Source organism: Halichoerus grypus, chromosome 1 (assembly GCF_964656455.1).
Source record: "Halichoerus grypus chromosome 1, mHalGry1.hap1.1, whole genome shotgun sequence".
Classification (NCBI taxonomy): Eukaryota; Metazoa; Chordata; class Mammalia; order Carnivora; family Phocidae; genus Halichoerus; species Halichoerus grypus.
Window position 1 is genome coordinate 16,051,335 of NC_135712.1, and position 27,758 is coordinate 16,079,092.

The 27,758-nt window shown below is 39.8% G+C and overlaps 1 protein-coding gene across 2 annotated transcripts in view; it reads right to left on the reverse strand.

Annotated features, from left to right (window-relative positions):
* Nucleotides 1-4,284: 4,284 nt before the first annotated feature.
* Nucleotides 4,285-27,758, reverse strand: part of MAP3K7CL (MAP3K7 C-terminal like) — a 37,148-nt gene continuing 13,674 nt past the window's right edge. For both annotated transcript variants that reach the window (XM_036111249.2, XM_036111247.2), the window contains 3 exons: nt 26,494-26,555; nt 16,337-16,452; nt 4,285-5,446 (listed from right to left, as the gene is read on the reverse strand). In XM_036111249.2, coding sequence (XP_035967142.1) covers nt 5,266-5,446; nt 16,337-16,452; nt 26,494-26,555 — 359 coding nt within the window. In that variant the 3' untranslated portion in view covers nt 4,285-5,265. The remainder of the gene's footprint in view (nt 5,447-16,336; nt 16,453-26,493; nt 26,556-27,758) is intronic.

Genomic DNA, 27,758 nt, shown 5'->3' on the forward strand with positions numbered 1-27,758 from the left:
GTATTCTTTCCCCAGTTCTAGGTTTGCAACTTTGAAACACGAGATAAACATTTTAAAAAAGGTGGGGGGTAGAAATATTCATTGAAAAGCAGAATTATTAGTGTCACCCAATTAAATGTATTAATGGTGACTGTGAAGGTAGACTCAGTCTGTCTTTTATTCTGCCAAGCCACATGATACCACTGAGGGCTTATTATTCTCTAAGGAGAAAAATATTCGTTAAAATGACTTGTCAAGTAAAAAGTAATAATCCTATATAACTAACCCTATCATCAGTCTTTCTGGCCAGCTAGCTAAATATATACAATATAAATAACCCTCTAATGCACTCCCAACAACTGAAAGTGAGGTAACTTAAAAAAGAAAAACTCTTAAAACATGTCACTGTAGAAGATGATGTGTTCACATAGTACCCTCTGTGCTTAAAATTCAATGGCTTCCTATTGCTTTCAGGATTAAGACCAAAATTCTTAATGCGATCTTCAAGTTTCTGCTGTATTCTACAACCTCATCTCTTACCACACTCTCCCTACATCTTCATGCTCAGCCACATTGGTCTTCCTTCAAGGCTTTGAACATGCCACAGGGCCTTTGCACATGTTTTCACTCTGTCTAGATGCCTTCCTCCATCAGCCTTCTTTGCCTCTTTAGCTCTTACTCATCCATCAGATCTTAGCTCAGTACTCACCACCTTAAGGAAACCATCCCAGACTCCTTATCTCAGTTAGATTCTCTTTTGTATGTTCATTCATAAAGTATGTTTCTTTTCTGCGTGGCATTTACTTACCTCATGATTATGGTATATCTGTTATCTATTGCTGCATAACAAATAACCTTGAAATTTAGTGGCTTAAAACAACAAACATTTATTATCTCTTGGTTCCTGCTAATCAGGAACCAGGAGCAGCCTGGTTGGGTGGTTCTGGCTCAGAGTCTCATCACGTTGCATCAAGATGTCAGCCAGGGCGCACCTGGGTGGCTCAGTCAGTTAAGCATCTAACTCTTGATTTCGACTCAGATCATGATCTCAGTGTTGTGAGATCGAGACCCTCATTGGGCTCCACGCTGGGTAGGGAGACTGCTTAAGATTCTCTCTCTCCCTCTCCCTCTGCCCCTCCCTACTTTCCTCTCTTAAAAAAAGAGAGAGAGAGAGAAAGAAGAAAGAAAGAAAGAGAAAAAGAAAGGAAAGAAAGAAAGAAAGAAAGAAGAAAAGAAAGAAAGAAAGAAAGAAAGAAGAAAAGAAAGAAAGAAAGAAAGAAAGAAAGAAAGAAAAAGGAAGAGAGAAAGAAAAAAAATTATGTCAGCCCAGCTGCAGCCATTTGAAGTCTTGCCTGGTGCTGAAGGGTCTGTTTCCAAGTTCACTGGTGTGGCCTCAGTTCTCCTTACCATGTGGGCCTCTCCATGACCTACTTGACTCTCTTCAGAACATGGCAGCTGGCTCACCCCAGAGCAAGTGATCCAAGAGAACAGATGAGAAGGAAGCCCCTAGGTCTTTTATGATCTAGTCTTAGAAGTCACATACTGCTACTCCTTCTCTATTCTGTTTGTTAGAAACAAGTCTTCAAGCCCAGCTCACACTAAAGGGCAGGGAAATTAAGCTCTACCTTTGGAAGGGATTTTTGGTTATATTTTAAGACTAACCCAAGACTACATTTGGGTAATTATCTACCTCCCTTACTAGACAAGGGTACCTTGAGAACAGGACCCATGTTTCTCCTGTTCACTGTTGTGTCCCTGGCACCGTCCAGAATGCCTGGCAAAGTACAAGCATTCAGGAAATAGTTAAAAGAATGAATTAAATGATAAAAGAATGAAACTTTGTATTTCGATCCCAGTGCTAGGGAACTCTGGACAAATTCTCTAACATTAGTCACTGGTTTTGGAGAATGGGGTTAATTCTAGCTACCTCTCAAGCTGTTATAAGAATTAAACAATACAGCCTACATAAAGCACCTAGCAACATCTGGCACAGAAGGGGCTCATTAAATGTTACTTCTCATCTTCTTTGCTTCCGTTACCTATGCAATCCACCCCAGCCACACAGATTCTACTTCTCACATCCCTCCATCCCACCTAGTCTGTGACTCCCTTTCAATCGCTATGTCTCTCCTTCTTGCTCACTCCTTTCTACTGCCCTTCTGACAATTCCTCATGCCTCTGGTCTCTGTCTCGTGTGATCCATCCCATGCACTGCAACCACGTGAGTTATCTTCAAGCCCTCCACGTTTCAAAACGTTTTTGTCCAAACTCCCCCCACAACCAGAGCCCAGTGGAACTGCACAACTTAATTTTCCACTACCCTCCTGTATATATACTCTACAGGAAGACTACTTACTGCCCCCAAATGTGTGGCTCTCACTCTGTGCTTCCCAACCACTGTCCTTCTGCTCATGCCATTCTTTTCTTCTTTGAGCTCCTACTATAAACTCCATTTATCTTATTGCATTTATGATTATTCATGTGTTCCAGAAACTAGAATGTGTGTGCTATTTCTGTTACTAAATTGGAAGCATATCGAAGGCTGGGACTATGTCACTCATTCTTACACCCTCTATTGTTGTTCCTCTGCCCTGCACTAGGAAAGTGTATAATAAACTTTTGTTGAATTGAATTTGAATTCCAGGTGGCTTTTATTTCCTTATTTGTACTGACTTCATGATACATTCCAGCCCAGGTACCAGAATGAGATAGAGCAACATGCTCTGCCCATACCGATGATGAGAGATTTGACTTCTAGCCACATATAACTACATTCTTTTCATGTCTACATAAACTAAATGATCCACAAATAGCAAATCTTTAGTAGAGCAATTGCAGGATATAATATGGGTTACATTTTCCTTTAATTCTGGCTCTAATGCAAGTATCTTCACCTTAATATTTATAGGACCTCTGTGCTCATTTGTAATGCTCTGTAGCATTTTCACTATTGCTAGTAGCAAGAATATGATAAATAAATTTGAAGATAGAAAATTCTTAAATGATTCTGGGTTATGTCAGTAATATGCCGCGGTAAGTAAGATTGGGGGAAATTGTCAAACGAATGAATAGACAAGACCGGCAATGTAAGAAATTTTGTCTTTAGATTGCTCTGGTAATGCTTCAAAAGTAGATGATGTTTTCATATTTTCAATGAATAAATGTCTGCTAAACACACACACACACACCTAGGGAAATTCTTGCTTTTGAGTCATGAATAGATACCTTTTGGAAACACACAGTAAAATTTCAGGCTGAGACTGACACAAACATGAAAACTATTTATTCAGTGTCTCCTTACTATATTACCATTGGTGTTCAAACATTTTGACCTCACAAAATTATTTTCATTCTGGTAGAGCAGAGGTACTATATTTCCCTGCCCCCCCTCCCCCACATTATCTATAAGGGGTCATGACTGCTTGAATTCTGTAAATATATGTAACTCTCTTCAGATGGGCAGTGACCAAAAACTAATTCTTGTGTATAAACGTTGGTAACATACTCTTCATCTTCCCAGTCCATTAACCCTGAATTTATAGAAATTTAGTGGACAATCCCTCCTTTATATTAGTATTTATAAGCCTTGGGGTTACTTAAGAAGTTTCTACCAGGATAATAGGGACTTTCATCTTTGGTCAAATGTTAAAGCAGCTTCAGGGCGAATAGGAGTATGTAACATTAAAAACTTTGAGATCTATCTAAAAGCTTTATTTTACAAATAAGGAAACTGAGGGTCAGGAGATGGAAGGACCTCATGGACTCTGCACCTCATGGCAAGAAACTTGTGACCCCTTGGCATTTGCCCACCCACCCAGTGACTAGTCTGGTCCTCGGTGTATCAAACTTGTCACCACTGGCACACTGGGCCAGATAATGCTTTGTACTTGGGGTATAACAGATGTCCTGTGCATCTGCGACCTCTGGTCTCTAGATGCTCGTTGTACCTCTTCCTCTTGGTCATGACAACAACAACAACAAAACGCCTCTAGACTTGGCCACCTGTCCCCCCAGGGGGTAAAATCATCCCCTGCCCATAACAGCTGGTCTATCCTAAGCCATCTTACTGTCATAATCAACTATTCTCTTTTATGTTTTCTGGGAAAATACCTTAAGACATGAATGCATCATATTGAATATTAGAACTCTGCCTGATTTCCATGAGAAACCACAGTCTTTCCAAGAAAAGGGACTTCACGGCTTACTTCACACATTCAGATACAATAAGAACACAATCTGACGCAGGGTGGCCAAACCCAACTAATCTTTAGCCTAAGAGAAGCTCAGAAAGGGACAAAACACAGGTTGACAGTTTTGATTCATGTTTAATGAAAAAGAAGTTACATGAATAGAAATGGACGTAAAACAAAGAGATCAGTTTGGGGAAATAAGGTGATAGGTGGAACAGGGGAAGAATCATTTTATTCCTGAATTTATTCATATATTCCTATTCATTATTACTGATCCAAAATATCTCCTGAAACCCAAAACAAAGTCAGAGTTATAGTTTTACTGATGTTTTCATGGGAACTCACGAAAGTCATGTCCAAACAATCCTTTTTCATGCCCCCCCATGCCCCCAGAACACACACAAGCAAAGGCAGAGATGTTTACTGGTTGGTAAGGTGGCATAAAAGAAATGCAGCCTTATCAGCTTTTTATTACAAAGCAAGTTAGCACTGGTAGATGTGCTTTTGGCACAAACATGCTTTCTGCTAATATTTTCATGAGAAAGCTTTTATGATACGCAACCATTTATTCTTAGTACAATCAATCATTGAGGGATTGGTGAACATAAATAGGTGTGCAGACGTTGCTGACTTCAGGTTCGAGCACAGTTGAAATAGTCAAGACGTGAAATTTAAAAATACACAGATATGAAACTGCAGCGAGCATCTTACTGGTTTGTTTCATGGCTCAATTCTGTTCAGGATTCTTAGCCGAGTCAGTCAATATTCTATTTTTTTGTTTGTTTGTTTTCATTTTCTACCCTGATGTACAGGATGATCACATCTTCCTAAAGAAGAAAAAAAAAATCTTTGGAAATGAATTATTGATCTCTGAAAACATATATTGGCAACAGGTTTGCTTTGATCATCTTATTTCAAATAAAATATCCCTTCTCTCAAACTCGATCTGGCAAGCGTTAAATTCATTATAGACGTTTGCCACGTGGGTAATAAAAAGGAACAATGAAACTTTACACACTATCCCTTTAAAATAAAAACCTTTTGGCCAGCACACAGCCGTCACCAACCTTCTACGCTCACACTGACTCGTTCAAAGTTAGGACGAGCCCTGTCTCTTCTGATACTGAATTCTAAGTTTTTCCAGCTGCTCGACACATTGGGACTGAGCCAACTTCAACGTCCGGTTCTCCTCCATCAGCTCCTCGAATTCCCGGGCCAGCTGAGCAGCATCCACCTTCTCCTTTTCTGCCTGATCCAGCTTGGCGATGAGCTCCTTTCTGAAAATTCAGGGGGCAGTTGAGGAAAAGAGCACAAAATTTAATGCAAGCAAATTAAAGGAGGCAGTAACAGCATAATGGAAGCAGAATGTTTCCTTCTGCTTTTCTAAACTTCACCATTTCTACTGGCTTCCAATGCCGTACTTTTAGCTTTTCCAGCTTCGCGAGTTTTAGCCACTGTATTATTTTTTTAATTTTATTTTATTATGTTAGTCACCATACATTACATCATTAGTTTTTGATGTAGTGTTCCACGATTCATTGTTTGTGTATAACACCCGGTGTTCCATTCAATATGTGCCCTCTTTAATACCCATCACCAGGCTAACCCATCCCCCACCCCCCTCCCCTCTAGAACCCTCAGTTTGTTTCTCAGAGTCCATAGTCTCTCATGGTTCATCTCCCCCTCCGATTTCCCCCCTTCATTTTTCCCTTCCTGCTATCTTCTTTTTTTTTTTAATATATAATGTATTATTTGTTTCAGAGGCACAGGTCTGTGATTCATCTGTCTTACACGATTCACAGCGCTCACCATGGCACATACCCTCCCCAACGTCTATCACCCAGCCACCCCATCCCTCTCACTCCCCACCACTCCAGCAACCCTTCTAGCACCCCTACCAGACACATCCAAAATACTAAATATAGACCAAAAAAGCTCAATAAGTCCTTCGACAGTCAAAAAAAAAGTGATTTTTTTTTTTAAAGAGTACAACAAATTGTAAAAGTTATAATTAGTTTGGGGGGAAAAAAAACAGTAAGTCAGTTTATAATTTAAGATGGGATCTATTGTCCTATGGGTGGAACTATAGTTTGTCCTTTACCTTGTCTTTGTCTTCCAAATTCAATTACTGTCTTCCTTTGTTTTCTACTTCAGGGCTTAACAAATCTTTATTAGGCTTCTTTGATCTAAAGAATCCAACTCCTTCCTGCAAATATTATTTCCCATGTCCTTCCCTACTGCTTATGTATATCTTGCAGCCCTATTTAACAAAACAATATATCTACATTTCCTGCTGACCGACTCTAGAATTTAGGAGGTAGGCTAAGGTTATTGGAGGGAACTTGTAGTGATAAGGTCTTAAACAAATTCAGTTCTCAGTAATTACATGTAAATAATTCATTGATATAAATACACATAATAAGGAGCTGAAGATTCCCAGTCCACGTTTAGATTTACTAAACATGACAACCCAAAACAGATCCGCTCCCCTTATGTGAGTCAGTTAATCCTAAACTAGATCCAACCAAATTCTTTGCCTATAAGCGTGTGTCAGACTTCTTTCTCTGTAGGCAAAAGCATAAGAAACTTGGAAGACCGCTTTAACCAAGTGATCAACCTTGACATCACCAGTAAGGAGATAAATAGTTATGGCCGGCACCAAGGACACATCCTTTTTCTGGTATTCCTTGCCAAAAATGCATACACTAGACAACCTCAAACTGAGGGAAATTCTACAAAATTGCTAGCCTGTACTCTTCAAATTGCTAGCTTGAACCATTCCATATTTACGGAAACTAAAGAAAAATGACAACTAAGTGCAATGCACAATTCCAGACTGGAAAAAAATTGCTGTGAAGGACATTGTTCAGAAATTGATGCAATTTAAATGTGGATTGTGAAATAATAGTACTGCATCAATGCTAAAATTCTTTTTTTTTTTTTTGATGTAGTGTTCCATGATTCATTGTTTGCATATAACACCCAGTGCTCCATTCAGTACGTGTAAAATTCTTAATTTGTAATTATTGTACTGTGGTTAAATAAGAGAATGTGCTTGTTCTTAGAATACTGAAGTATTTAGAGCAATGGGGCATGACTACATAGATAGATAGATAGATAGATAGATAGATAGATAGATAGATAGATGATAGAGAGAGAGAGGGGAGGGAGAGAGAGAGAGAACCTCAGTAGTGTGCAGTGTTGATGGAGGGAGAATAAAGCACAACTGGGGAAGCTTTGAATAATTAGTGAATCTAGCAAAGGATATACGATTTTTGCAACTTTTCTGTAAGTTTGAAACTATCAAAATAAAAAATTACCCCAGGAAAAGGACAAAACACAAATCAGAACTGAAGTTCTAGTATATTCTTCCTTCACCCAATGGACTGCCTTGTGCACCTACTTTGAGGACCACTGAGCAAAATCAAGCATTGGAAAGAAAGTGCCCAAAGGGGACAAAGGGAAGATAAGTTGGAATACTGCTATACATATACACAAGGTTCCTTTGGGCTCTTATTGATCTTTGAATTTTCCATGGTATTTAGAATTTAAAGGCTCTCAATAAATATTTGCTGAATGAATAATTAAAGAGTAAGATACCTCAGAGACAAATCACATGTATTTTAAAGATGAGGAAATGGAAATGCAAAGTGCTTAACTTAATTGAAAAAGTCACCCAACTAATAAGAAAGAGCCAGAAATCAAGCCTATCTTTCTGATTAAATGTTTATGGCTCTTTGCCTCTAAGCATAGTTTAAGCAGTAAAGGTCAATCATTAGGTATTAGTAAAGTTCCTTATATAACTTTCCTGAAGAAATTGATTAGTAAAACTTAAAATTCAAATGAACTGTGTCACACAAATAATTCACATGGAAATAGAGCTTGGCTTTCAAATCATGGTCTGGAAATTGGCAGTACTAGGTATAACAATAGCTATTGTCCTGGTTCCATATCTGACCTCTCTTAAAACTCCTCAGGACATCTGTTATTAGTTTTGACTGGTAAGAAAAGATAAATCACAAAATCACAGATTTTACAGCTAAAAGGAATGATCATGATGGTCTAGTGCAGTTTTCTTGTGTTGGAGAAAGTCAATAATAATTTCTTCCTTCCTGGAATGAAGAGGACTCAAATGATAGATTTCTAAATTAGTTTGATGTATCTGATAAGCAATTATACACATATTCAATGAATACTGTCAAAATGTGTGTTGTCTTCTGTCCAAGACCTATTTATATAGATGTGTTTATGTTCATCCATTAGCAATTCATAATTATACCTGGCACATCAAGCTATGGAGACAATTTTATAAATAGATGATCTGAGGAACAAATCAATATCTATAATTGGCTAAAATGTGGTCCTGCCTTTGAATCTGTGTTTATTATTTCTAGCATTCCCTTCAGTGTAATGTGATAAGGGGGTAGAAGACCATTATTACAGGAATCCTATTTCTGAAATCAAGAACCTATAATACAGTTTCCAACATGATGTATTTCACCAGTGAAAAGGCCGCGACCTTGGGTCCATCATAGATCATCTGCCATCCCCATCCTAAGTCATATGCCTGGAAAAGTTTTTATTTGCTACAACAAATGGGGGAAGGGAAAGTGCAAGTGAAGAGAACTTTGAAACTTTGTGGAAACTAATTCCAAAATTAAGGAGATTCTTTATGTTGCAGGAGGTTGGGACATGAATTCATCATTAGAACAAGTATTTCTGTTTCTGGAAAGACCACTACCATTATTCTTGGGACTTTCAAAGTTGACTAAGGCTTTTATTTGGAAAAGACAAAATCCTAGATGTTTTGGCCACAATGAACTAAAGGGTTTTGGATAATAATGTGATAAAATACAATCTCCATCATGGGGAGAAGTTTATTCTAAATAGTGATTTAGGCTGTACTTTCGGTGGTTCTTAAAAGATGTGTGTTCTAGTACAAGCATTGATACACAGGAGAGAAGCAGCAGATGCCTAAAGATGGCACAAAAAGGATGTGAAAGTCTACCTTCATGTCATGTGGCTAGGGAAACAATCCATGGTATTGAAATGGAATTGCAAAGCACAGTCTAGACTGTGGTAATTGAAGCCCTATAAATGAATAATGCATGAGGAATAAATGTATTACATCATTTGGGAGCCAAAGGGCAACACTGCTTGCAGGAAGAAGTGAGATTTGCTCTAGAGTTTCTCTTGGCACAGTTAATCATTTGGGCCAGACATCTCTGCTATTGGAGCCTACCCTATTCCCTGGCATCATAGAAGGTTTAGCAGCACCGTTGGCCTCCACTCACTAAATACCAGTAGCATCTTCCCCCACCGCCGATCATTACAACCAAAAATGTCTCCAGACATTGCCAATATCCGGGGGTTGAGGACTGAGGAATTGGCCCCGTTAAGAACCACTACTCCAAAGGAAATGGAGACTTCACTATTGATCACAACTTTTTTCCACAAAAAGTTAATCCTGGAATAGGAATAGATGAAAGGCAAAATGTTTCCTCATTCTGCTCCCCCAAAGACTGGAGCCTCTTTTCTTAGGCAGGGAGACCTACTTAAAGGCACTCTCATTGAGAAGTGGTAAATATTCTGTCCCTTTTAATATGGTTCAAGGCAGAGATTAGATGGAGAGATACTGAGGAATGAGATTCCAGTTAGAAGTCTCAACAGCAGTTAAGTAGGTGGCATAAAAGGCCTAAATCATTATGACTGAGGCATGAACTGAAAGTGTAATCTCAAAGCCTGAAGAGGTTTGGAACATTGGGATTTCACACAAAGCTAAATCCTAAAATGAAAAAATTTCCTCAGCTATACCTCCAGAGCAAAGTAAAGAGCCAAGACAGTTCTTTGGTTCTATTCATCCACTCAAGTATTTCTTGAAATCCTAGTGCAAAGTAGGCACTTTCCTCGATGCCTGCTAGTGAAGTTGGTCTCAGGACGCATTATCTCCACTGTTGGAAAATGAACGCGAGTCCCATACCCTATACAGAGGCATCTTACCCACCTCAGGATGCCTTAGGGAAGAGGATAGGTCCCTTCCACCATATTACTGTTTACACTGCAAACACTTAGGGGAAATACTCCATTTACTATTGCTTTATGACAATAAATTTGCTAATTTCTGGGGGCTGTGTAAATTTTTTTAAAGAATTTTTTTAAATGATTGGAATAGAAAAGTGAGGTTTGGTTTTCAATGTTTTCTAGCTGTGATACCATTTTTCAAGGAAAATCTCACCCTGAAGTGAAGCAAATAAAACCGACCAAATAGGACTTTCTCTGGTTGGTCTTTGGACAGTCCCCTGCCTGACACCTCCTCCATCCCCAATCTTTGAAAGATTCCCCAGAACACAGCTTTAAAATCTCTGCCATCAGGAATGTCCTAAAGAAATAAATGTTTCTGATTAAACATCTATTGTTATTGGAAAATTCAGAACAAATTAAATGCCATGACTGAAAACAAATCATAACAGGGCTATTTTTAGACTATGCTGTTACAAATTCCGTATGCTCCTTTTCCTGCATCCTGATATGTTCCCCTCAATGAGATGTTGCTCCTTCAATCATCGTTTTATGTATTTTTTTTTTTTTTTAATTTATTTTATTTTTTTTTTATTTTTATTATGTATTTTTTTTTAAAGATTTTTTATTTATTTATTTGAGAGAGAGAGAATGAGAGAGAGCAAGCACATGAGAGGGGGGAGGGTCAGAGGAAGAAGCAGACTCCCCGCCGAGCAGGGAGCCCGATGCGGGACTCGATCCAAGGACTCCAGGATCATGACCTGAGCCGAAGGCAGTCACTTAACCAACTGAGCCACCCAGGCGCCCATCGTTTTATGTATTTTTAAAAGATCTGAAGATAAGGGCGCCTGGGTGGCTCAGTCAGTTAAGCGTCGGACTCTTGGTTTCAGCTCAGGTCATGATCTCAGGGTCCTAGGATCGAGCCCCGTGTCAGGATCCCCACTGAGCGGGGAATCTGCTTGTTTCCTTCTCCCTCTGCACCAGCCCCTCTCCATTCAAGTGCTGTCTCTCTCTCTGAAATAAGTAAATAAATCTTTTTTTTAAAAAAAAGATCTGAAGATATAGGTCTGATATTTTTGTGTTATTCCCATATGAAAAGCCTTTTCTAATGTTTTGCCTGGACCCACAAAAATTATATAACATTTTTTTCAATTCCGTAATCAAAAGAGAAATAACCCAAATGAAAAAAATGGGCAAAGGCTATGATGGACATTTCTCCAAGACATAAAAAATGCCAAAAAGCACATGAGAAGATGCTCAACAATGTTCAGCTGTCAGGGAAGCATCAATCAAAACCACAATGATACATCATTTTGCACCCATTAGCATGGCTATAACCAAAAAGACAAAATAAGAGTCGGCAAAGATATGGAGAAATCAGAACCTTGATACATTTCTGGTGGGACCATAAAATGGGGCAGCCACTTTAGAAACAGTCTGGCAGGTCCTCCAAAGTTTACCCATTGAGTTATCACATGACACAGCCGTTCTACTCTTAGGTATGTACCCAATTGAACTGAAAACACACCTCCACATAAAAACTTGTACTCGAATGTTCATAATAGCCCAAAGGGCAAGCAACCCAAATGTCCATCAACTGATGGATGGATAAATAAAATACAGACTCTCCATACAATGGAATATTACTCAGCCATGAAAAGGAATGAAGCCCTGATACACGCTACAAGGTGGATGAACCTTGAAAACATCGTGCCAAGTGAAAGAAGCCAGTCACAAAAGACCATATAGTGTATGATTCCATTTATATGACATATTCAGAATAGGCAAATCCATAGAGAGAAGGTAGATGAGTGGGGGCCACTGGCTGATGGGGGAGGAGTACAAGGTTTATTTCCTGGGTGATGAAAATGCTCTAAAACTGTGATGATGGCGGCACAACTCTGTGAACATACCGAAAACCAGAGTAATTTTTTTAAATTATGTAACGTTTTTCATCCTGACGTTTCTAAGAGTTTATCTCTGTTTCTGACATTCTAAGTCAATCTTTTAAACACCATTGCATCTAGCCCAATGTTTCACATATACAGAAGACAAATGGTTTCTCCTTTGAACAAGATAAAATACCCTATCTGGAGCAAAGCAACCTTTACTAATTGTAAATCTGATTGTAGATCTAATTGTAGCTTAATCATATACTTTAACTTGCTGTCAAAATACTGGTGATAAATTTCAGAAGTAATAAAATGTCTACCTCTCACTTTTTCCCATTAGATCCACAAAAAAACTATGTTATATTTTAAAAGTTTACAACATTTATTGAGAAAAGCATGTACACATTTCATTTTATTATATATGCAACTCTTTAAAAATATCGGTTCACATTAAAAAGGCCTAAAAAGAGGCAGAAATAATAGTAGGAATTCTGGATGATGTCAGAATTCTTGGTAAGTTTTTAAAGCCTTCAATAAAATTGTCATTTTTTTCAATTGAGAAGAAAAAAAAAATCCAATAAAAGTAAGAACAAGCATTTCATAGATCAAATAAGCCAGAAGTGATTCTTTAAATTAAATTCACTGCATGCTGAGTTTATAGTCCTAGAAAATGTTTGACTCTCTTTATCTATCTAATAGACATGATTTAAAATAATAGTTATAATCAACTCTTCTCTCTCCTCTGCAGTCTCCCAAACTTGATCCAGGGTGACCCCCTCTGGAGATGAGAGAGAAGTTCAGCTTCACCTGTGCCCACATGGTTCCACTAAAGAAAAACTCTTTTTTAAAATACCCGAGTTAGCATCTCTCTTTGTGTCTAGCTCACGCTAGCCAATCACCAGAGACAACACAATCACCCACACTTTATGAAATGATGGGAAAGAAATTCTTATCCAAATCATCAAAACACAGAGAGCTAATGACTTGGGTCAGATCCATTTGACCTAATTTATCTTGCTTGAGCACAAAGAAAATATCTGTTACATAATGAATTTTTGCTTCGGTAAAGTGTTAATGAAAACAATGATCACCAATAACCCCTGGAGGACCAGTCTCATTTATTTATAAATATAAGCTATACCATACTTCCTATTTTAACAATTTATCTTAGCAATTCCTTATTGCTGATATCGACACAGTATTTTAAATATGGATCATACAAATTACAAATGACACATCTGTTACAGTGTTTGTATACACAGACCATGTCTTATAATCAGTCACTCAAAATCACCCTCACTCATGTTTGACCCTATGTACCTGTCCCTCTGCTTGGTGACTGGGACACCAAGAGATGTTAAAAGGTAACCATGTTTGTTGGGAATTCTGCACAGTCAGAAAGTCAGGACATAAAGTTAAATAGATAACTATTGATAACACCAGCCCACAAATATGCCAGAAGAATCATTCCAGGGGCTCCTGGGTGGCTCAGTCAGTTACGCTGTTGACTCGATTTTGGCTCAGATCATGATCTCAGGGTCATGAGATCCAGCCCCACCTCGGGCTCTGTGCTCAGTGTGAAGTCTTCCAGAGATCCTCTCTCTCCTTCTCCCTCTGACCCTCCCCCTGAACACTTGCCCATGACTGCTCTCTCTCTCTCTCAAATAAATAAATATTAAATCTTTAAAAAAAAGAATCATTCCAGTGTATTTTCTTTCACCCAGGAAGAGAGATGAACCCCGCGGACTGGTTGGGCAGGGATACTGGCTAAGCTCTCCTTGAGGGTAGTATTTGGGCATGCAAAGAGGAAGGAACCAGTCCTCCAGACCTAGAGCTTGGTGAGTGAGCAAGGGCACAGAGGCAGGAAGAGTGAATAGACCGATGTAGCTGAAGACGAAGGATGAGGCAGAACATTCTACAGGGGTGCTGAGGCCATCATGAGCTAGAGCTTGCAATCCAGGCCAAGAACTTGGTGTCCTTTTCCAACAATGTGAAAACATAGGCAGGGAAACCAGTTATAATATTACATTGACCAGGATTTGAAGCAGCAAGTCTTGATCTCAAAGAGCAGAAGCAGGAATGGAGAAAAAGGAATTGAGAAACTTTATAAAAAAGAAAGGAAAAGAGATAACAAAAGAATTTGGCCTTTGCCGTGCATCTAGCTAATTATTTAAGAAGAAAGTGGGGGGAGGGGAGGGAGATAACATAGTTTCAAGAAAAGTCCAAAGTTCGAACAGGCTTAAGGGAAAAAATAAGATTAGTTATGTAGAAACAGCAGGAATATGTTTTCAATAAAAGACCACATGAGTCACTATTACATCATTATCCTATTTTTTAATGAAACACCCAAAAATATAAACTTATAAAACATACAATTTAGCGGGTGAGCTTTGCATTGCCAAAAAAAAAAAAAAGGCCACCTATGGGTTAATTGAAATAAACGAAGTCTTCCAATACTTTCAATCTGAAGAGTTTACAAATAAATACATAATTACCTGTTATATCTGTCTCAACAGCACAGTTCACACACATACACACCCACACACGCACACGAGGAGATACATTTATAGGCTACTGATTATACAAGTCCTCCTTTAACTTCCCCATGGGTATTATTAATAAGCTTCTTCAGCTCCTTTAAGGTTTTTTTTAGGACTCAGATTGTGTGCAAATGTGCAATCTGAGCATTCCAACCAATTTATGAGAACTTTCAGACCAAAAAGAAAGTCTCAGATAAATGAGGGGAAGATGTGTTTTTCTGATCTCCTCAAAAACATTTTTTCATCCCCTTTAGCCATAAGTCCAGGTATGATTTTATGTTTGAAGCATAACACAGCAAGGAAGTAAGAAAAGGTTTGTTAACCGAGGTCTTACAGTAAGTGCAGTCTGACCCTACAACCCATACTGCTCCCCACCATGTTATTCTGTCCAACCATCATCCTGGGGGGACAAGGGGCAGGGAGGGCAGTCTTCAAAGAGTCCCAAGAATTTTATAAATTACTCAAAACATATTTCATTTGCTTTGATTTTGAAAACTAAGTAATACATACCATGTATCACTTCAGGAAGAGGAAGTGGGAAAAAAACAGAAAGTTAAAGAATCAAAACATGTTTTGATTATGTGTCACGCACTCAACAAAAACTGATTCAGCCTCTACATCCCATGTACTGTGCTCGGCTTCAGAAATACGATGGTGAGTGACACCTGACTCTCCCCGCCTTCAGGGATTAAAAGCACTTAGTAGTTACCATGTAGTAGGAGATGCAAATATTAATCAAAAGATCTCACTAATAAATACATAAGTATGGACTAAACAATGCTAGGGTAGAAAGGTGTCTGAGGCTTTGAAAGTATGAAAGATATGGGGATCACTGGGGTAGACACTGGTAGAACTGAGTGCAATTAAAAAGGAGAATTCTGCAAGAAAAAGCTAAGTGTGAGTAAAATTAGAATGCTTTAATTAATAGAACTCTATAATTCCCTACAGCAGAACTGGAGTGGTAATGGAAGCTATCAAGATTTAAAAAACCTCCCTGGGCGGGGCGCCTGGGTGGCTCAGTCGTTAAGCGTCTGCCTTCGGCTCAGGTCATGATCCCGGGGTCCTGGGTTCGAGCCCCGCATCAGGCTCCCTGCTCAGTGGGAAGCCTGCTTCTCCCTCTCCCACTCCCCCTGCTTGTGTTCCCTCTCTCACTGTGTCTCTCTCTGTCAAATAAATGAATAAAATATTTAAAAAAAAAAAAACAAACAAACCTCCCTGGGCTATTGGACTAAAAAATGCAGGTAGTCTACCAATACATTTACATTATTCCAAAGATCTGTCCCCCTGGCTTCTTGACTTGACTTGACGCAGAAACTCCACCATTAAGCATTAATCAAAATTCACTCCAAGCCAAAGTTCTCTGGGGCTTTTGGGCACATCCATAGGAAACATAGTGTGACTCTGGCATTCTGGCATTTTTAATTTCCTGAACTAAAAATGCTTATTTAAAAATTAAGTTTCTGGTAGGAAGTCCTCCTGCTATTCTCAGTAATCCATAAAGTAAAGCATTTTGTCTTCAGCAGCTCGATTTGGGCCTTTTCTATAATCAAACATGATATCCACAGAAGTGGCCTAGTAACCTCTGAACCACAGAATGTCACTTGCCCCCATCCCTCCCTCTCACCCTCACGCTCAGCCCATTCCTTCCCTGCCTCCCCGGGTCCGTGACCAGTAGGCAGTAGTCGGAGGCCAGAGGGTTCAAAGGGACAGTACTTACTTCCTTTCCTCAAGCAGAGCGATTTCCTTTCTGACCTCATTGTATTCTTCTGCTATTTGGCAGTGTTGTTTGAACACCTGCATGGATTCCACGGAGTCATGACAAGGCGCCAGAGGCTTCACAAACAAGAAGAAGAAGAAATCAGTCCACTTCTTTGCATCGGAATACATTATCAACGATTTCGCTCTACTGATGTCCTTTAGAGGGAGATTTTTGGCATGAGAATAGCATCGTCGGTCAACACTGGACAGAGTTTGGCTGATTCTACTTGACTGAAAAGAGGGAGGGGGGCTGACCTTTCCCCACATTCATCTTCCAGTATCATTCATGGGCATTCTCAGGCCTGAGCCAGAACCGGAGGCCCATGACATGCTCATTATTGGCCATACACTGGAGTAAAAATAGGTCTTCTAATAATTCTGTACTTCTCCCCAGAAATCTTAAACTCTGCTTTAGAGAAGGGCAGTGGTGGGGAAATATTTCAGTGGTCTGCTTTAGTTACCCCTTGCTTTCTGCACCTTTAGCCCAGAGGCATAATCTCATCTTGGAGAATGAAGTAGCCCTACAAGAAAGGCTCTTTTCTGAGAGATGCAAACAAACTGAAGCAATGAAGCTGGGCTGGAAATAAAGCTTGCAAGGATTAACAAACCCCATGAAAGACCAAACCCCAAGTGAGACAACGCTCGTCACATGTGAGGCCAAAGAGCATGGATTCGTGTCTTTGTTTCTCTCCCATCCACAGGGAAAACAAAGGACAGCAGGGCAAGCCTTTAGACCCATAACATGTTGAAAATCCTACTCCTTTCTAGAAATTATTTTTTGAAAAACTAGCTTTCCTTGAGTTTATAATTCTAATTCCTAGTTAGCAACACATTATTAAAAACATTACATTAAGAAACACTAGCTAATAGTCTTTTAAAGAGTTTTTTAATCACCCTAGTCAATTATTTATAGAAAATGGCATACACTATCTGAGAAATACAATTTCATTGTTAAGTGGGCTCTTTGGTCTAATCCTTTTCTCGTTATAGTCTATATCTGTAAGTATGTGTCTGACTACGTCATATTTTCACTAATTTTATATTCGGAAATTAGGAAGTGATGCATTTCTTCCTGCTTGTTCCTCTCTTTATATTCTTCAAGGACAAAGATTTCTGTGGGTGTTGTATTCAGCAACCCCACCCAGGATGTAGTAGAAATTCTATAAAGTTCTGGGCGCCTGGGTGGCTCAGTTGGTTAAGCGACTGCCTTCGGCTCAGGTCATGATCCTGGAGTCCCTGGATCGAGTCCCGCATCGGGCTCCCTGCTCGGCAGGGAGTCTGCTTCTCCCTCTGACCCTCCCCCCTCTCATGTGCTTGCTCTCTCATTCTCTCTCTCAAATAAATAAATAAAAAAAATCTTTAAAAAAAAAAAAAAAAAAAAAGAAATTCTATAAAGTTCTATAAAATCCTATAAAGCCTGACTGACAGATAAGATGACCCCTCCCATTTATCATGAGGCCTCTGATTAGAGGTTTTCTAAAGGAAATAAAATTCGAAATAGATTTGCCTGAAAGTTACCTTCATGTGGAACATCTCATGTCCAGATTCATGGAAAATCTAATAATAATTGCATTATGAAGCGTCTTTACCTACTGCCCCATGAACACATTTGTAGCATAAACTCAGCCTGTTGGAACCATTACCATCTTTCTTTATAGAAATAAATTGAAAAGTACTGCCCAGGAGTATTACAGTATAACGCACCCCATGAGACAAAGCTCTTGCCAAAGGAATTCAGAACTCCTGGCTCTTCTGGTCTATGTCCTAGAAATCACCACCCCCTCATCAATTTTCACCTGTTACCCTGGCAAATTACCAGGTATAACAGTAAGGAGAATGAAAACAATTTACTCCGGGCACCCTAGCCAAGTTGCTATTAAATCATCTGTGCCCCGTGTCCTCACTGGAAGGCCCTAAGACTCTACGCATCTTATTTCCTGTCCCTATGAACATCACATAAACTATATTCAGCTCATTCCATAACCTGCCACCCCTTGTAGGTCCCTGAGTCGCACAATCAGCATAGTCACCTATGTGATAGCCAAAGGATTCTAGGAGTCCATGCAAAGGGTTTATGTCCTTAAGAGTAAATAAATGCACATAGCCATGTACAGGAAGAAATCCCCTCTGCTGCTAGATTCAAAAGGGAAAAATGAAAGTTACATATATGTATGTGTGTATGTGTACTTATAACAATATGTAATAAAGCTACATATATAATTTTCCTAAATTTACATATATAATTTTCTTAAGAAGAGACTATACATTTACATATATAATTTTCTTAAGAAGAGGGGGGTCTTTTCCCCCCTTAGCTTGCTACCTTGCAATCCTTTTTATTAAGTGGGAAGTTTTTTCATTTGTTCTTTTTCTTTTGGCACTTCTTAATTGTGGGAAATTTGAAGATATTATGTATAGGTAGTGTGATCATGCTGCTAAGGGTATATAATATAGGGAGTATTTCAGGATATATACAGTATCCTCACATGCTCTTAGCAGGATGATCAAGCTACTTACACATAACACTATTTTCAAGGTTTTCCACAATTAAAAAGTAGTGCCAATTAAAAAAGGAAAAGCCAAAAATACTTAGTGTTCAGCGTCTCAGGGAATAAAAAGATGCCAGGTGTCACTTCAAGCCTCCAGCTCCCGCAAGCTCTGTCTTCACCCAACCTAGCATATAACTAGGCACCACTTCTAGTTCTCCCTATTTGTATGAAAGCATTAAAGAGAATAGAGCAGATTTTCTTAAGCAAGGAGGGAAGTTATGTTGCATAACCCACCACAACATTGTAAAGTCATCTCATTAGTTGCCAGGGGCTTGGCAGGGAAGCGGGGGGGAAATGAGGAGCTATTTAATGGGTATAGAGTTTCAGTTTTGCAAGATGAAAAAGTTCTGGAGATTAGTTGCACAATAATGTGAATAGACTTAACATTACTCAACTGTACACTTAAAAGTCACCAACATGGTAAAATTTATGTTATGTGTTTTCACCACAATTTTTTAAAAAGCTAATGCAAAAAAAGAAAATGGTCATTAGAGTTTCTTGCTGCCCCCACTCTTCTTCTAAGAATTGCTGCAAGGATTCACTATCTGAGGCTCACTTCATATGCACCCAAATGCTCTCTCCTTCCCAAATTTCTCTCTAGGGAACATAAAATTTCTCACCCCTTTATATCTAGAGCCATTCACCACAAACCCTAAATGTCATTAGACAAAACAAAGTGCCCCCTGACAGCAGGAAGTGCTGTCGTTAGAAGGTATTTGACGTTTATCCCAGCCTAAAATCCATATCCCATATGGATTTTTTAAATACATATGGTTTGCATCCCAACAGGAATTCTGGTGAAGAAGAGTATTAAGATATTTAGGTTTATACCCCCCAAAAAAGTAGAACTATAGGTAATGAGATGTTGTTCTGTACAATATAGAACACTGTTATTGCTTTATGATATACTAGGTGTTTGTGTGTGTGTAGCATCCTAAGGTCTTCACTGAGGGTGACTCTCTCTTACCTTCTTATAACCCCCGCAAAATAAGAGATAATATATGACCACTAGTATTCACTGAATAAAATGAAACTGTTTGCCTGAGGAAAAAGATTCCTAAAATTCAAGCACAATAATCAGGTTTCCAGGGCAAAAATGGAGCTATCGATAAGTTTAAATCATGTGACATTTGAAACATTGGCATTCATGAATTAATCAGTCATGCATAGGCTTAACACATGTTCACACTGAAAACTAAAAAAATAACGTAAGACAATACTGGTGGTAACCAAATGAAAAAAATCTATTAGATTCTTGGAATAAAAATTTACACATATTTTTGCTTTAATGCTCATTGCTTCGTTTTGACTATTCTCATCTGAGAGGCTTTCGTAGTCATCGTTCCGTGATGGGAACAGGTGAGCAATAAATAAACTCTTCGTGTTGACAGTGAATTTCTTTTCACATCAGGAGAAAAAGAAATTTCCTTATTTTCTCCATAATTACACTACATCTTCCCACACTGGATACACTTCTCCCACACGCTTGCCTAAAGGATGAACTATTGCATTCCGAAGACAGGAGTCCAAAGATACTTGATTTGAAAGTGAAAAGGTAAATGTATTCTTCGTGCACTAGAGCGTGAGTCCTATGGGATCGCAGAAACAACTCTTCAGACTCAATGCCTTGGTATCTAGCCTACTCACAATACAGCCAGTTCTAAGTAGTTTAAATCAAGATATTCTCCTAACAGCAACTCAAGCCAACTTTGAAACACATTTTTCCAAGACCCAGATTGGGGTTGAATGAGGTCAGAGCCCAGGAGGGGGCACTTGCTCCTCACCCCCTTTCCTCCCTGTCCGCCCCAGCCCGCGGCTGCCTGAGGATGGAGCTTGTAAGGGCTTTAAATTACACACGGTGTGAGTGAGTCGTTACTACCCCCCGTATCCACCCCAATCAACAGGACAGATTTAACAAGATGAAGTAAGAGAGAAACCGCAGGCTCCTGTTCCAAGAATGCCAGCTTGAGCCACACCATCCCATCTCTGCTCTCTGCCCAGGGTTTATAGCAAGCTCCTCCTGAAATGGACTCCCGTCCTCTGGAAAGTGCCCCGTGGGAAAGGACCCAGCCAAGCATCTCTCTGCAAGGGACAAAGCCAACTTAAGTACTTCCGTTTTCTACTTGGCTTCTTCAAATACTACTGGTCCCATCCACTTAAAAAAAAGTAAGAATTTAATTTTCCTCTCCCAGCTTCCCACACAGAAGATTATATTTAGGAAGCTAAATATTCTACAGTTGCTGAGCAGACTTTTTATTTATTCCTTGAATGTCAGTGTTATCTTTATTTGGGGGGGGTGAGGATGGAGGTATCTGGTTTAAATTTATGTTGCATTTTAATATCCCTGAATTAACAGGCACAATTTGTTAAAACTAAATGGAAAACAACATCGTCAGGACTAATTGCAGTATTTGAAAACTCTGTTATAGTAGAATTTAAAACACTTCTGAAAATATTTTAAGAATTGGCATTTCTATAGTATCTACATGATGGCCAAAGTCAACAATAATCATTATACCACGTATCTTCTATAACACTGAAATGAAGGACATTTAAGTCATTTTTATTAATGTAAGCAATATTAAAGGGAGAGATTACTCAAGAGTGTCTCAAACTTTTCCAACAAGGCATCTTGTTGGATGGCTACTGGGCTTCTCAAAAAAAAAAAAAAAAGTAAGGTACCATAGTAAAGCTCCAAGGTATCTGTGTATATTTTCCATGTGGTCACAAGCAGCCAATGAATGATAAGATACTTTTCAACATGTGTATGAGGAAGAAAATGCAGACAGTTTCAGTGTTTTCTATGGGATTATTTCTTAATTGCATTTCCAGATGGATGTTCAAGACCAGTGTAACAGAATCCCAGAATGCTAAGACTTCCCCATTTTCTATCATTTTCCTTTCCAAGACATCAACCAATACACTGACGTAAGACCTGAAAGAAATTTCTGGAGAGACCGCTTGGATAACAAGATATTACAGCACACAACTGAAGCTAGGAAATTGTTTATTTGTGGAGGTGACATCAGTTTCTGGACTTACTAGACTCTGTCTGAGAAAAGGCAAGTTCAATGTGTACCACAGAGACACCTGTCACTGTCTTCTCAGATTAGATGGGAGGACTTTAAGAAGGATTGAAGCTATTGCTCAATTTGGCTTAAAAAAAAATTGTTCAAAGTACCTTAGCTTAATGAAAAGAAGAGAGCATCAGAACCTCTATCCCTAACTCAAATATCCAAAGAGATGCTTCTCTTGTCATTTTACACATACAAAAATAAATTACTAGTTCTTAAAATACTTCATTCAAAAAACGATTTCACTAGAGAAGGAAATTAACACTAAGTGAGCAATTATTTTGCCAAGCACTGTGCTAGATCTACTCATTCTCACATTTAATTCCCACAACAACAATGTGAGATCAATATTGTTGTCTCCACTTTGCAGTTCAGAAAAGTGAGATTTATTCATTACCGTAATCTCTACCTGATGATAAAAGCATATTATTCATTGCAATGCAATTAAAACCAGATTACAGCTCAGCTTTGGATCATCTATAGGTCAAAGGATGATCTCCAAAACACAGCAACATGGTTAAATTTCAAGACAAATGTGGTGCCAACTCAGACCATCCGTCAGAACAAAGAGGGAGGTTGGGCATGATCTCGTTTTCAAATAGAAGGAAATTGAAGCCTAAAGAAAATTATTCCTTGAATCTCAGTGTTATCTTTATTTGCGGGGGGGCGGTGAGGATGGAGGTATTCTGGTAAAGAAAAATAGTGATTTTTTTTCCATCATTCTTAGAAGTGGACATAGAATTGCGCCTCCTTTCTCTGGACAGTGTGTGCTAAACCAGCTCGACCCAACTACAGCCTCTAATAGGCAGAGAGAATTTAGAAACCAAGTTCCAGGAAAGGAATCCACATAAAATAGAATCAACGTACCCATTCCCCCATGCTGAGGCCTAAGGCCCACAAACGAACATTATAAAGAGATGCTCCTTTTAACACCTACCTTACCCCAAAGTCTCTTGCCCAACTTTTGCATTAATAGAGACATCAAGAGAAATGTTTGTCACGGCTATTCTTACACAGGGCTTTTTTTGGCTTCTGTGAAAATAGAAGCACCACGAATTACATGCTCCAACATGTCCACATTCTTGGCAAAGCAACAGAAAAATCTAGGGGGTCAAATTGGTGAGAGAATATCTACCAGATAGCTACTTTATAGCTCCATTTTATAACAACACAAGAATGTGTAATGGAGATCAGAAAGTCAGAACCGACTTTACAAGGTTGTCCTATAGGCACATTATGGCAACCTCGCAAACCAGAAACAAACAAACAAAAAAACCCTCTACTTATCAAAGTAATTTAAGCCCATACGTTTCCCAAAAGCTATAAGGGAAAGAAAGCTACCAAGATGCAGAATCCGAGATCAAGGTGGAAATAGCAAATTGGTTCAGACCAAAATTTGACCTCAGGTTTCTCATCTCTAAAGTGGAGACATTAGAGTTAGCTTACACAATTACGGCAAGGCTCACATGAGATTGTTTGCATGGAAGAGTCACTTGCCCAGCAATACGCAATGTGCACAGTGGGATTTCAATCTGAGGCTTATGCTAAGAGTAGGGATGGCAATAATCACCTGGCATCCTTTATCTTTCACTTGGCAAGGTTTTAAGGCTCCTGTGGAGATAGATAATCAAGAGTCAGTTTATCCTCGAGCAAATAGTGACAATCACAAGGCACTTGGCGTACCTTTGTCACCTAACTTTCATTCTCCTGCAGAGGATCATGATGGTCGGTACAATTCCAAGAGCCATTACTATGTGTGGAGAGCACATGACACTGACTCTGAAGAGGGCCTGCTCCACAGAACGGATTGCTCCTTTCCTACATAAAACATTTTCATCGCTTTCAATACAGAGACGTCCTGCGGCAGAATGACTTAAATTTATAGGCTTATGCTAAGCATGGAAAGAAGAATGTGCTTTTAGATGTCATTTTCTGTGTTAGCTTTCCCCTCTCAATTCCCACCGTTTTGTTTTTGAGCCAATCATGCCCTGGAGTATAGAATAAATGTAGCAGGCTACCGCCCCGGACTGAGGCAACCCTAACCAAATGGCTTGACAGTTGGTAAATGTTTATAACAAACTTGGTCATATCCTTCATGCAACAAACAAGCACTTACTTAAATGATTTAAGGTGTGAAGCTGGGAATGTTCCCTCCAGTCATGAAGACGTAAAGCAATACCATATTTTAAGGGTAGGGGATGAGGGGATCAAAACCCATGAGCCAGGAAGAAGCCTCTCAACTGCTTATCTTGTTAAGGATCAGTGAAGATGAAATAGTCTCGTTGGATTAAAATAATTAAATAGACCTAATTTCTCGGGGTACCTGGGTGGCTCAGTCATTAAGCATCTACCTTCGGCTCAGGTAATGATCCCAGTGTCCTGGGATCGAGCCCCGAATCAGGCAATCTGCTCAGCAGGAAGCCTGCTTCTTTTTCTCCCACTCCCCCTGCTTGTGTTCCCTCTTTTCTGTGTCTCTCTCTGTCAAATAAATAAATAAAATCTTTAAAAATAAATAAATAAATAAATAAATAGACCTAATTTCTAATATATATGTCAAATGGAATTAAAACCATAAAATCCAAATGGATCTTGAGATGCTCTAACAGAAAAATTGTCTGGAGAATTGCCAGGGGCGCTATGAATCCTGTAAAGAACAATCCATGAACCAGGGAAGACCATTAATGTTCCCAAAGGAAAAAAAAATTTGTCAATACAAAAGAAATAGAATTCACGATCCATCATTTGATGGAAGAACCAGAACCTGAATATGTTTTTACTGTTCTATTTCCAAAACATGCATACTCCTTATTTTCATCTAACTGCCATGATAATAAAATAGCTTCGAGGTGACATTAAAATAAAGGAGAAAAAAAAAACTGGGACTGCGGGGGGAAAAAATCTAGTTTTTATCTTACAATCCCAACTATACCACCAGCAGCCTATGCACAGCCCTTTTGTGAGGACAGAATCCAAGTGAGGAAAGTTGTGTGTGTGGTGGAGCATGCCAGACAGAAAAGCACACTGAGAGCTGAGTCTTTCTCCATGGTGAGAAAAAGCGATATTCGGGATATGGTTAGCTATCAGGAGCTAGGGGAACTGGGTTGAAGACCCTGCATGGGGTGCAGGAGAAGGAGGAGATAAGACGGCTGATAGCACAGAGGAAATTTTAGAGGCGAACAGAGCTGTCCTTTGACATCTGGGTGGTGATCAGCATAAGCCTCCCACCTTCTCTACTCTTCAGTAATCTCTGCATAACTGCTACTGGTCTGTTGAGCGGGTTTCTGTTGGAGGACTGACAATGCCCGGGACCGTGGTAAGAGGTAAGCAGGAGGACTCCTCCAAGAAGCCTAGTCACACCTGAGTCATGTTGGGTTGATTTTTTTTTTTTTAGAGACCACTCTAGTACTGGAACACAGGCTCTTCCAATCTAACCTGGCTACTTCCAGGTGTTTAACTCAGTGCACTGGGTACTGAGATCAGAAAAGGAACCCACCAAAAAGGCCATTGTTATGGATTGCACAAGGGCTCATTCTTGGTTCTTCCCACCTCTGTCAAGGGCTGTTCAGGACTGGGGGTCCCACATGTGAATGACTTCAGGATACCAGTCACACCCACAAATGGGAAGAACTGCTGGGTGTAAGACAATGGGGGACATCAGGCCTGATAGGTAGTAGAGGTTGCAGACCCCTCCTAAAGGCTTTCAAAATCAATACTTAGAGGAAAAAAAAAAAAGTAGTGACTAAGTAAATGTCTGTGCACAGGATTCAAGACCCCTATTAGATTTGTCTAAGTGTGACTGCAAAGTGAGATACTCAGGAGCACGTCTGGCCCACGGCCAGGTCTTTGGACAGAACCTCTTCCTAAAGCCGTCTTTGCCTGGAATCCCCATATATCATCTAAAGAAAATTGAAATGTCATAAATTAACTCCTTTCAAATGATTCTGGTGTACTGAAATGGGATCTCTTTGATAGGTCATCTGTAAACTACACACACAAAATAGTTTTCTCGCAGATCAAACCAGACAGTATTCAGAATGCTTAACTTAAAATAATTATATTCTACTGAAAGTTGTCAGAGGACTGGGGAGGGGTTGGGGTGGAGGAGAGAAAAGAAGATTATTCTGAAGCTCCCTCTCCACCACCCCCTATGACATGACAAGTCACCTCTGCACAGTTTACCACTAAATCACTCATCAAAATGGGCCACAGGGGCAATGGCGGCCAGCCCTGCTCCCAGGCTCCAGAGCTCCTGATACATAGGAGCTTGCTTACGCTGTAAATTCTGCATATTCTGGTGTTATCGCCAGATACGCAGACAGGCATATTACATGCGAGTTAACATGGCTTTGGAGCTCTAGAAACGGAACCCCTGATGACTTGAAAACTCCCCACTCTGTCTCCAAGTCAGTCTTTTCTCAGTGAGGTCCCTTGTGCATTCACTATATCTTGTGAAGCTAAAGAGGAAAAAGGAATGACTCTGGATAGATCCTTACCTGTAGCTGCTGGTCTAATTCTGGAAAGACCAGAGGAATGGCGTCTTCAGGAGGTGTATCATCTAGAACATGAAAATAAAAGGATTCTTCACTATAGAGCTCTTTCTCTCCTGGGAGGCGTCCTGCTCTCACCATCTTTGGATTTATACAATTAAATCATCAGTATATACTGCTTTAATTATTCTCATCACTTCAGGTGCGGACACGGAGAATACAGAAGACAATCTTGTTCATTTTTGGTACAAACAGAAGCCTGGAGAGCATAGCTGGCCTGGCCAAAATTTTGCAAACAAATATCAGAATCCTCAACTGTCCAGTCTGGTAGCTCTATAATTAAGAAGCACAATATTCTCATGGTAGCCAAAACCAGATTCCCTGGCATGCAGGAAAGTGCTTTAACAAGGCGCTAATGAGGTGATCAGAACAACCTCAATGGGACAGAAGAATGTGTTAGTGAAAAATAGAAGCTCTACTCTGAGTGACTCCAATGGGGGCTTTGATGTCCTGACCACAAATCACCACCACCAGGCAGTTACCCAGAGCCTCGTTCTGGGTTCCGGTGAGCGACAGGCAGCAACCCAGGCAGGGGGTTCTTCCCTGCACGGCAGGCAGCAGTCCCCACATGAGGCCCCGTGCACTGCCTTGATGTGGGGGAACCTGAGCGAAGACAGCCATGGCCACTCTGTCCCCAAATGCCTCACACTGACTGACTGGCAATAGGCAGGTGTCACTGGATCAGAAGATGTTCTCAGGAGCATCCGAGGAAACCTGAGACGAGTTTGGCCTAAAATATCCAAGTCACCCCCAAATGTCTTCGAGAACATACTGTGACCCAGCCACAGGACTAGAGCACAGCCCCTTGTCAGCAGAACCTCATATGTCCAGGCGGACTCTGGCTCTGCTGGGCCATCCATTCCCATCCCCTCCATGTTGGCAACACCTACCCCGGGACAGATGACTATGAGAATAAGACAAAAGACAAGCTAAAGAATTGTTTAAAAACCAAATCTGTTTTACACTGTAACAAAGAAAGGAAAGTTCGGGCGCCTGGGTGGCTCAGTTGGTTAAGCGACTGCCTTCGGCTCAGGTCATGATCCTGGAGTCCCGGGATCGAGTCCCACATCAGGCTCCCTGCTCAGCAGCGAGTCTGCTTCTCCCTCTGACCCTCCTCCCTCTCATGCTCTCTGTCTCTCATTCTCTCTCTCACAAATAAATAAAATCTTAAAAAAAAAAAAAGGAAAGGAAAGTTCATGGCTTTCATGTTC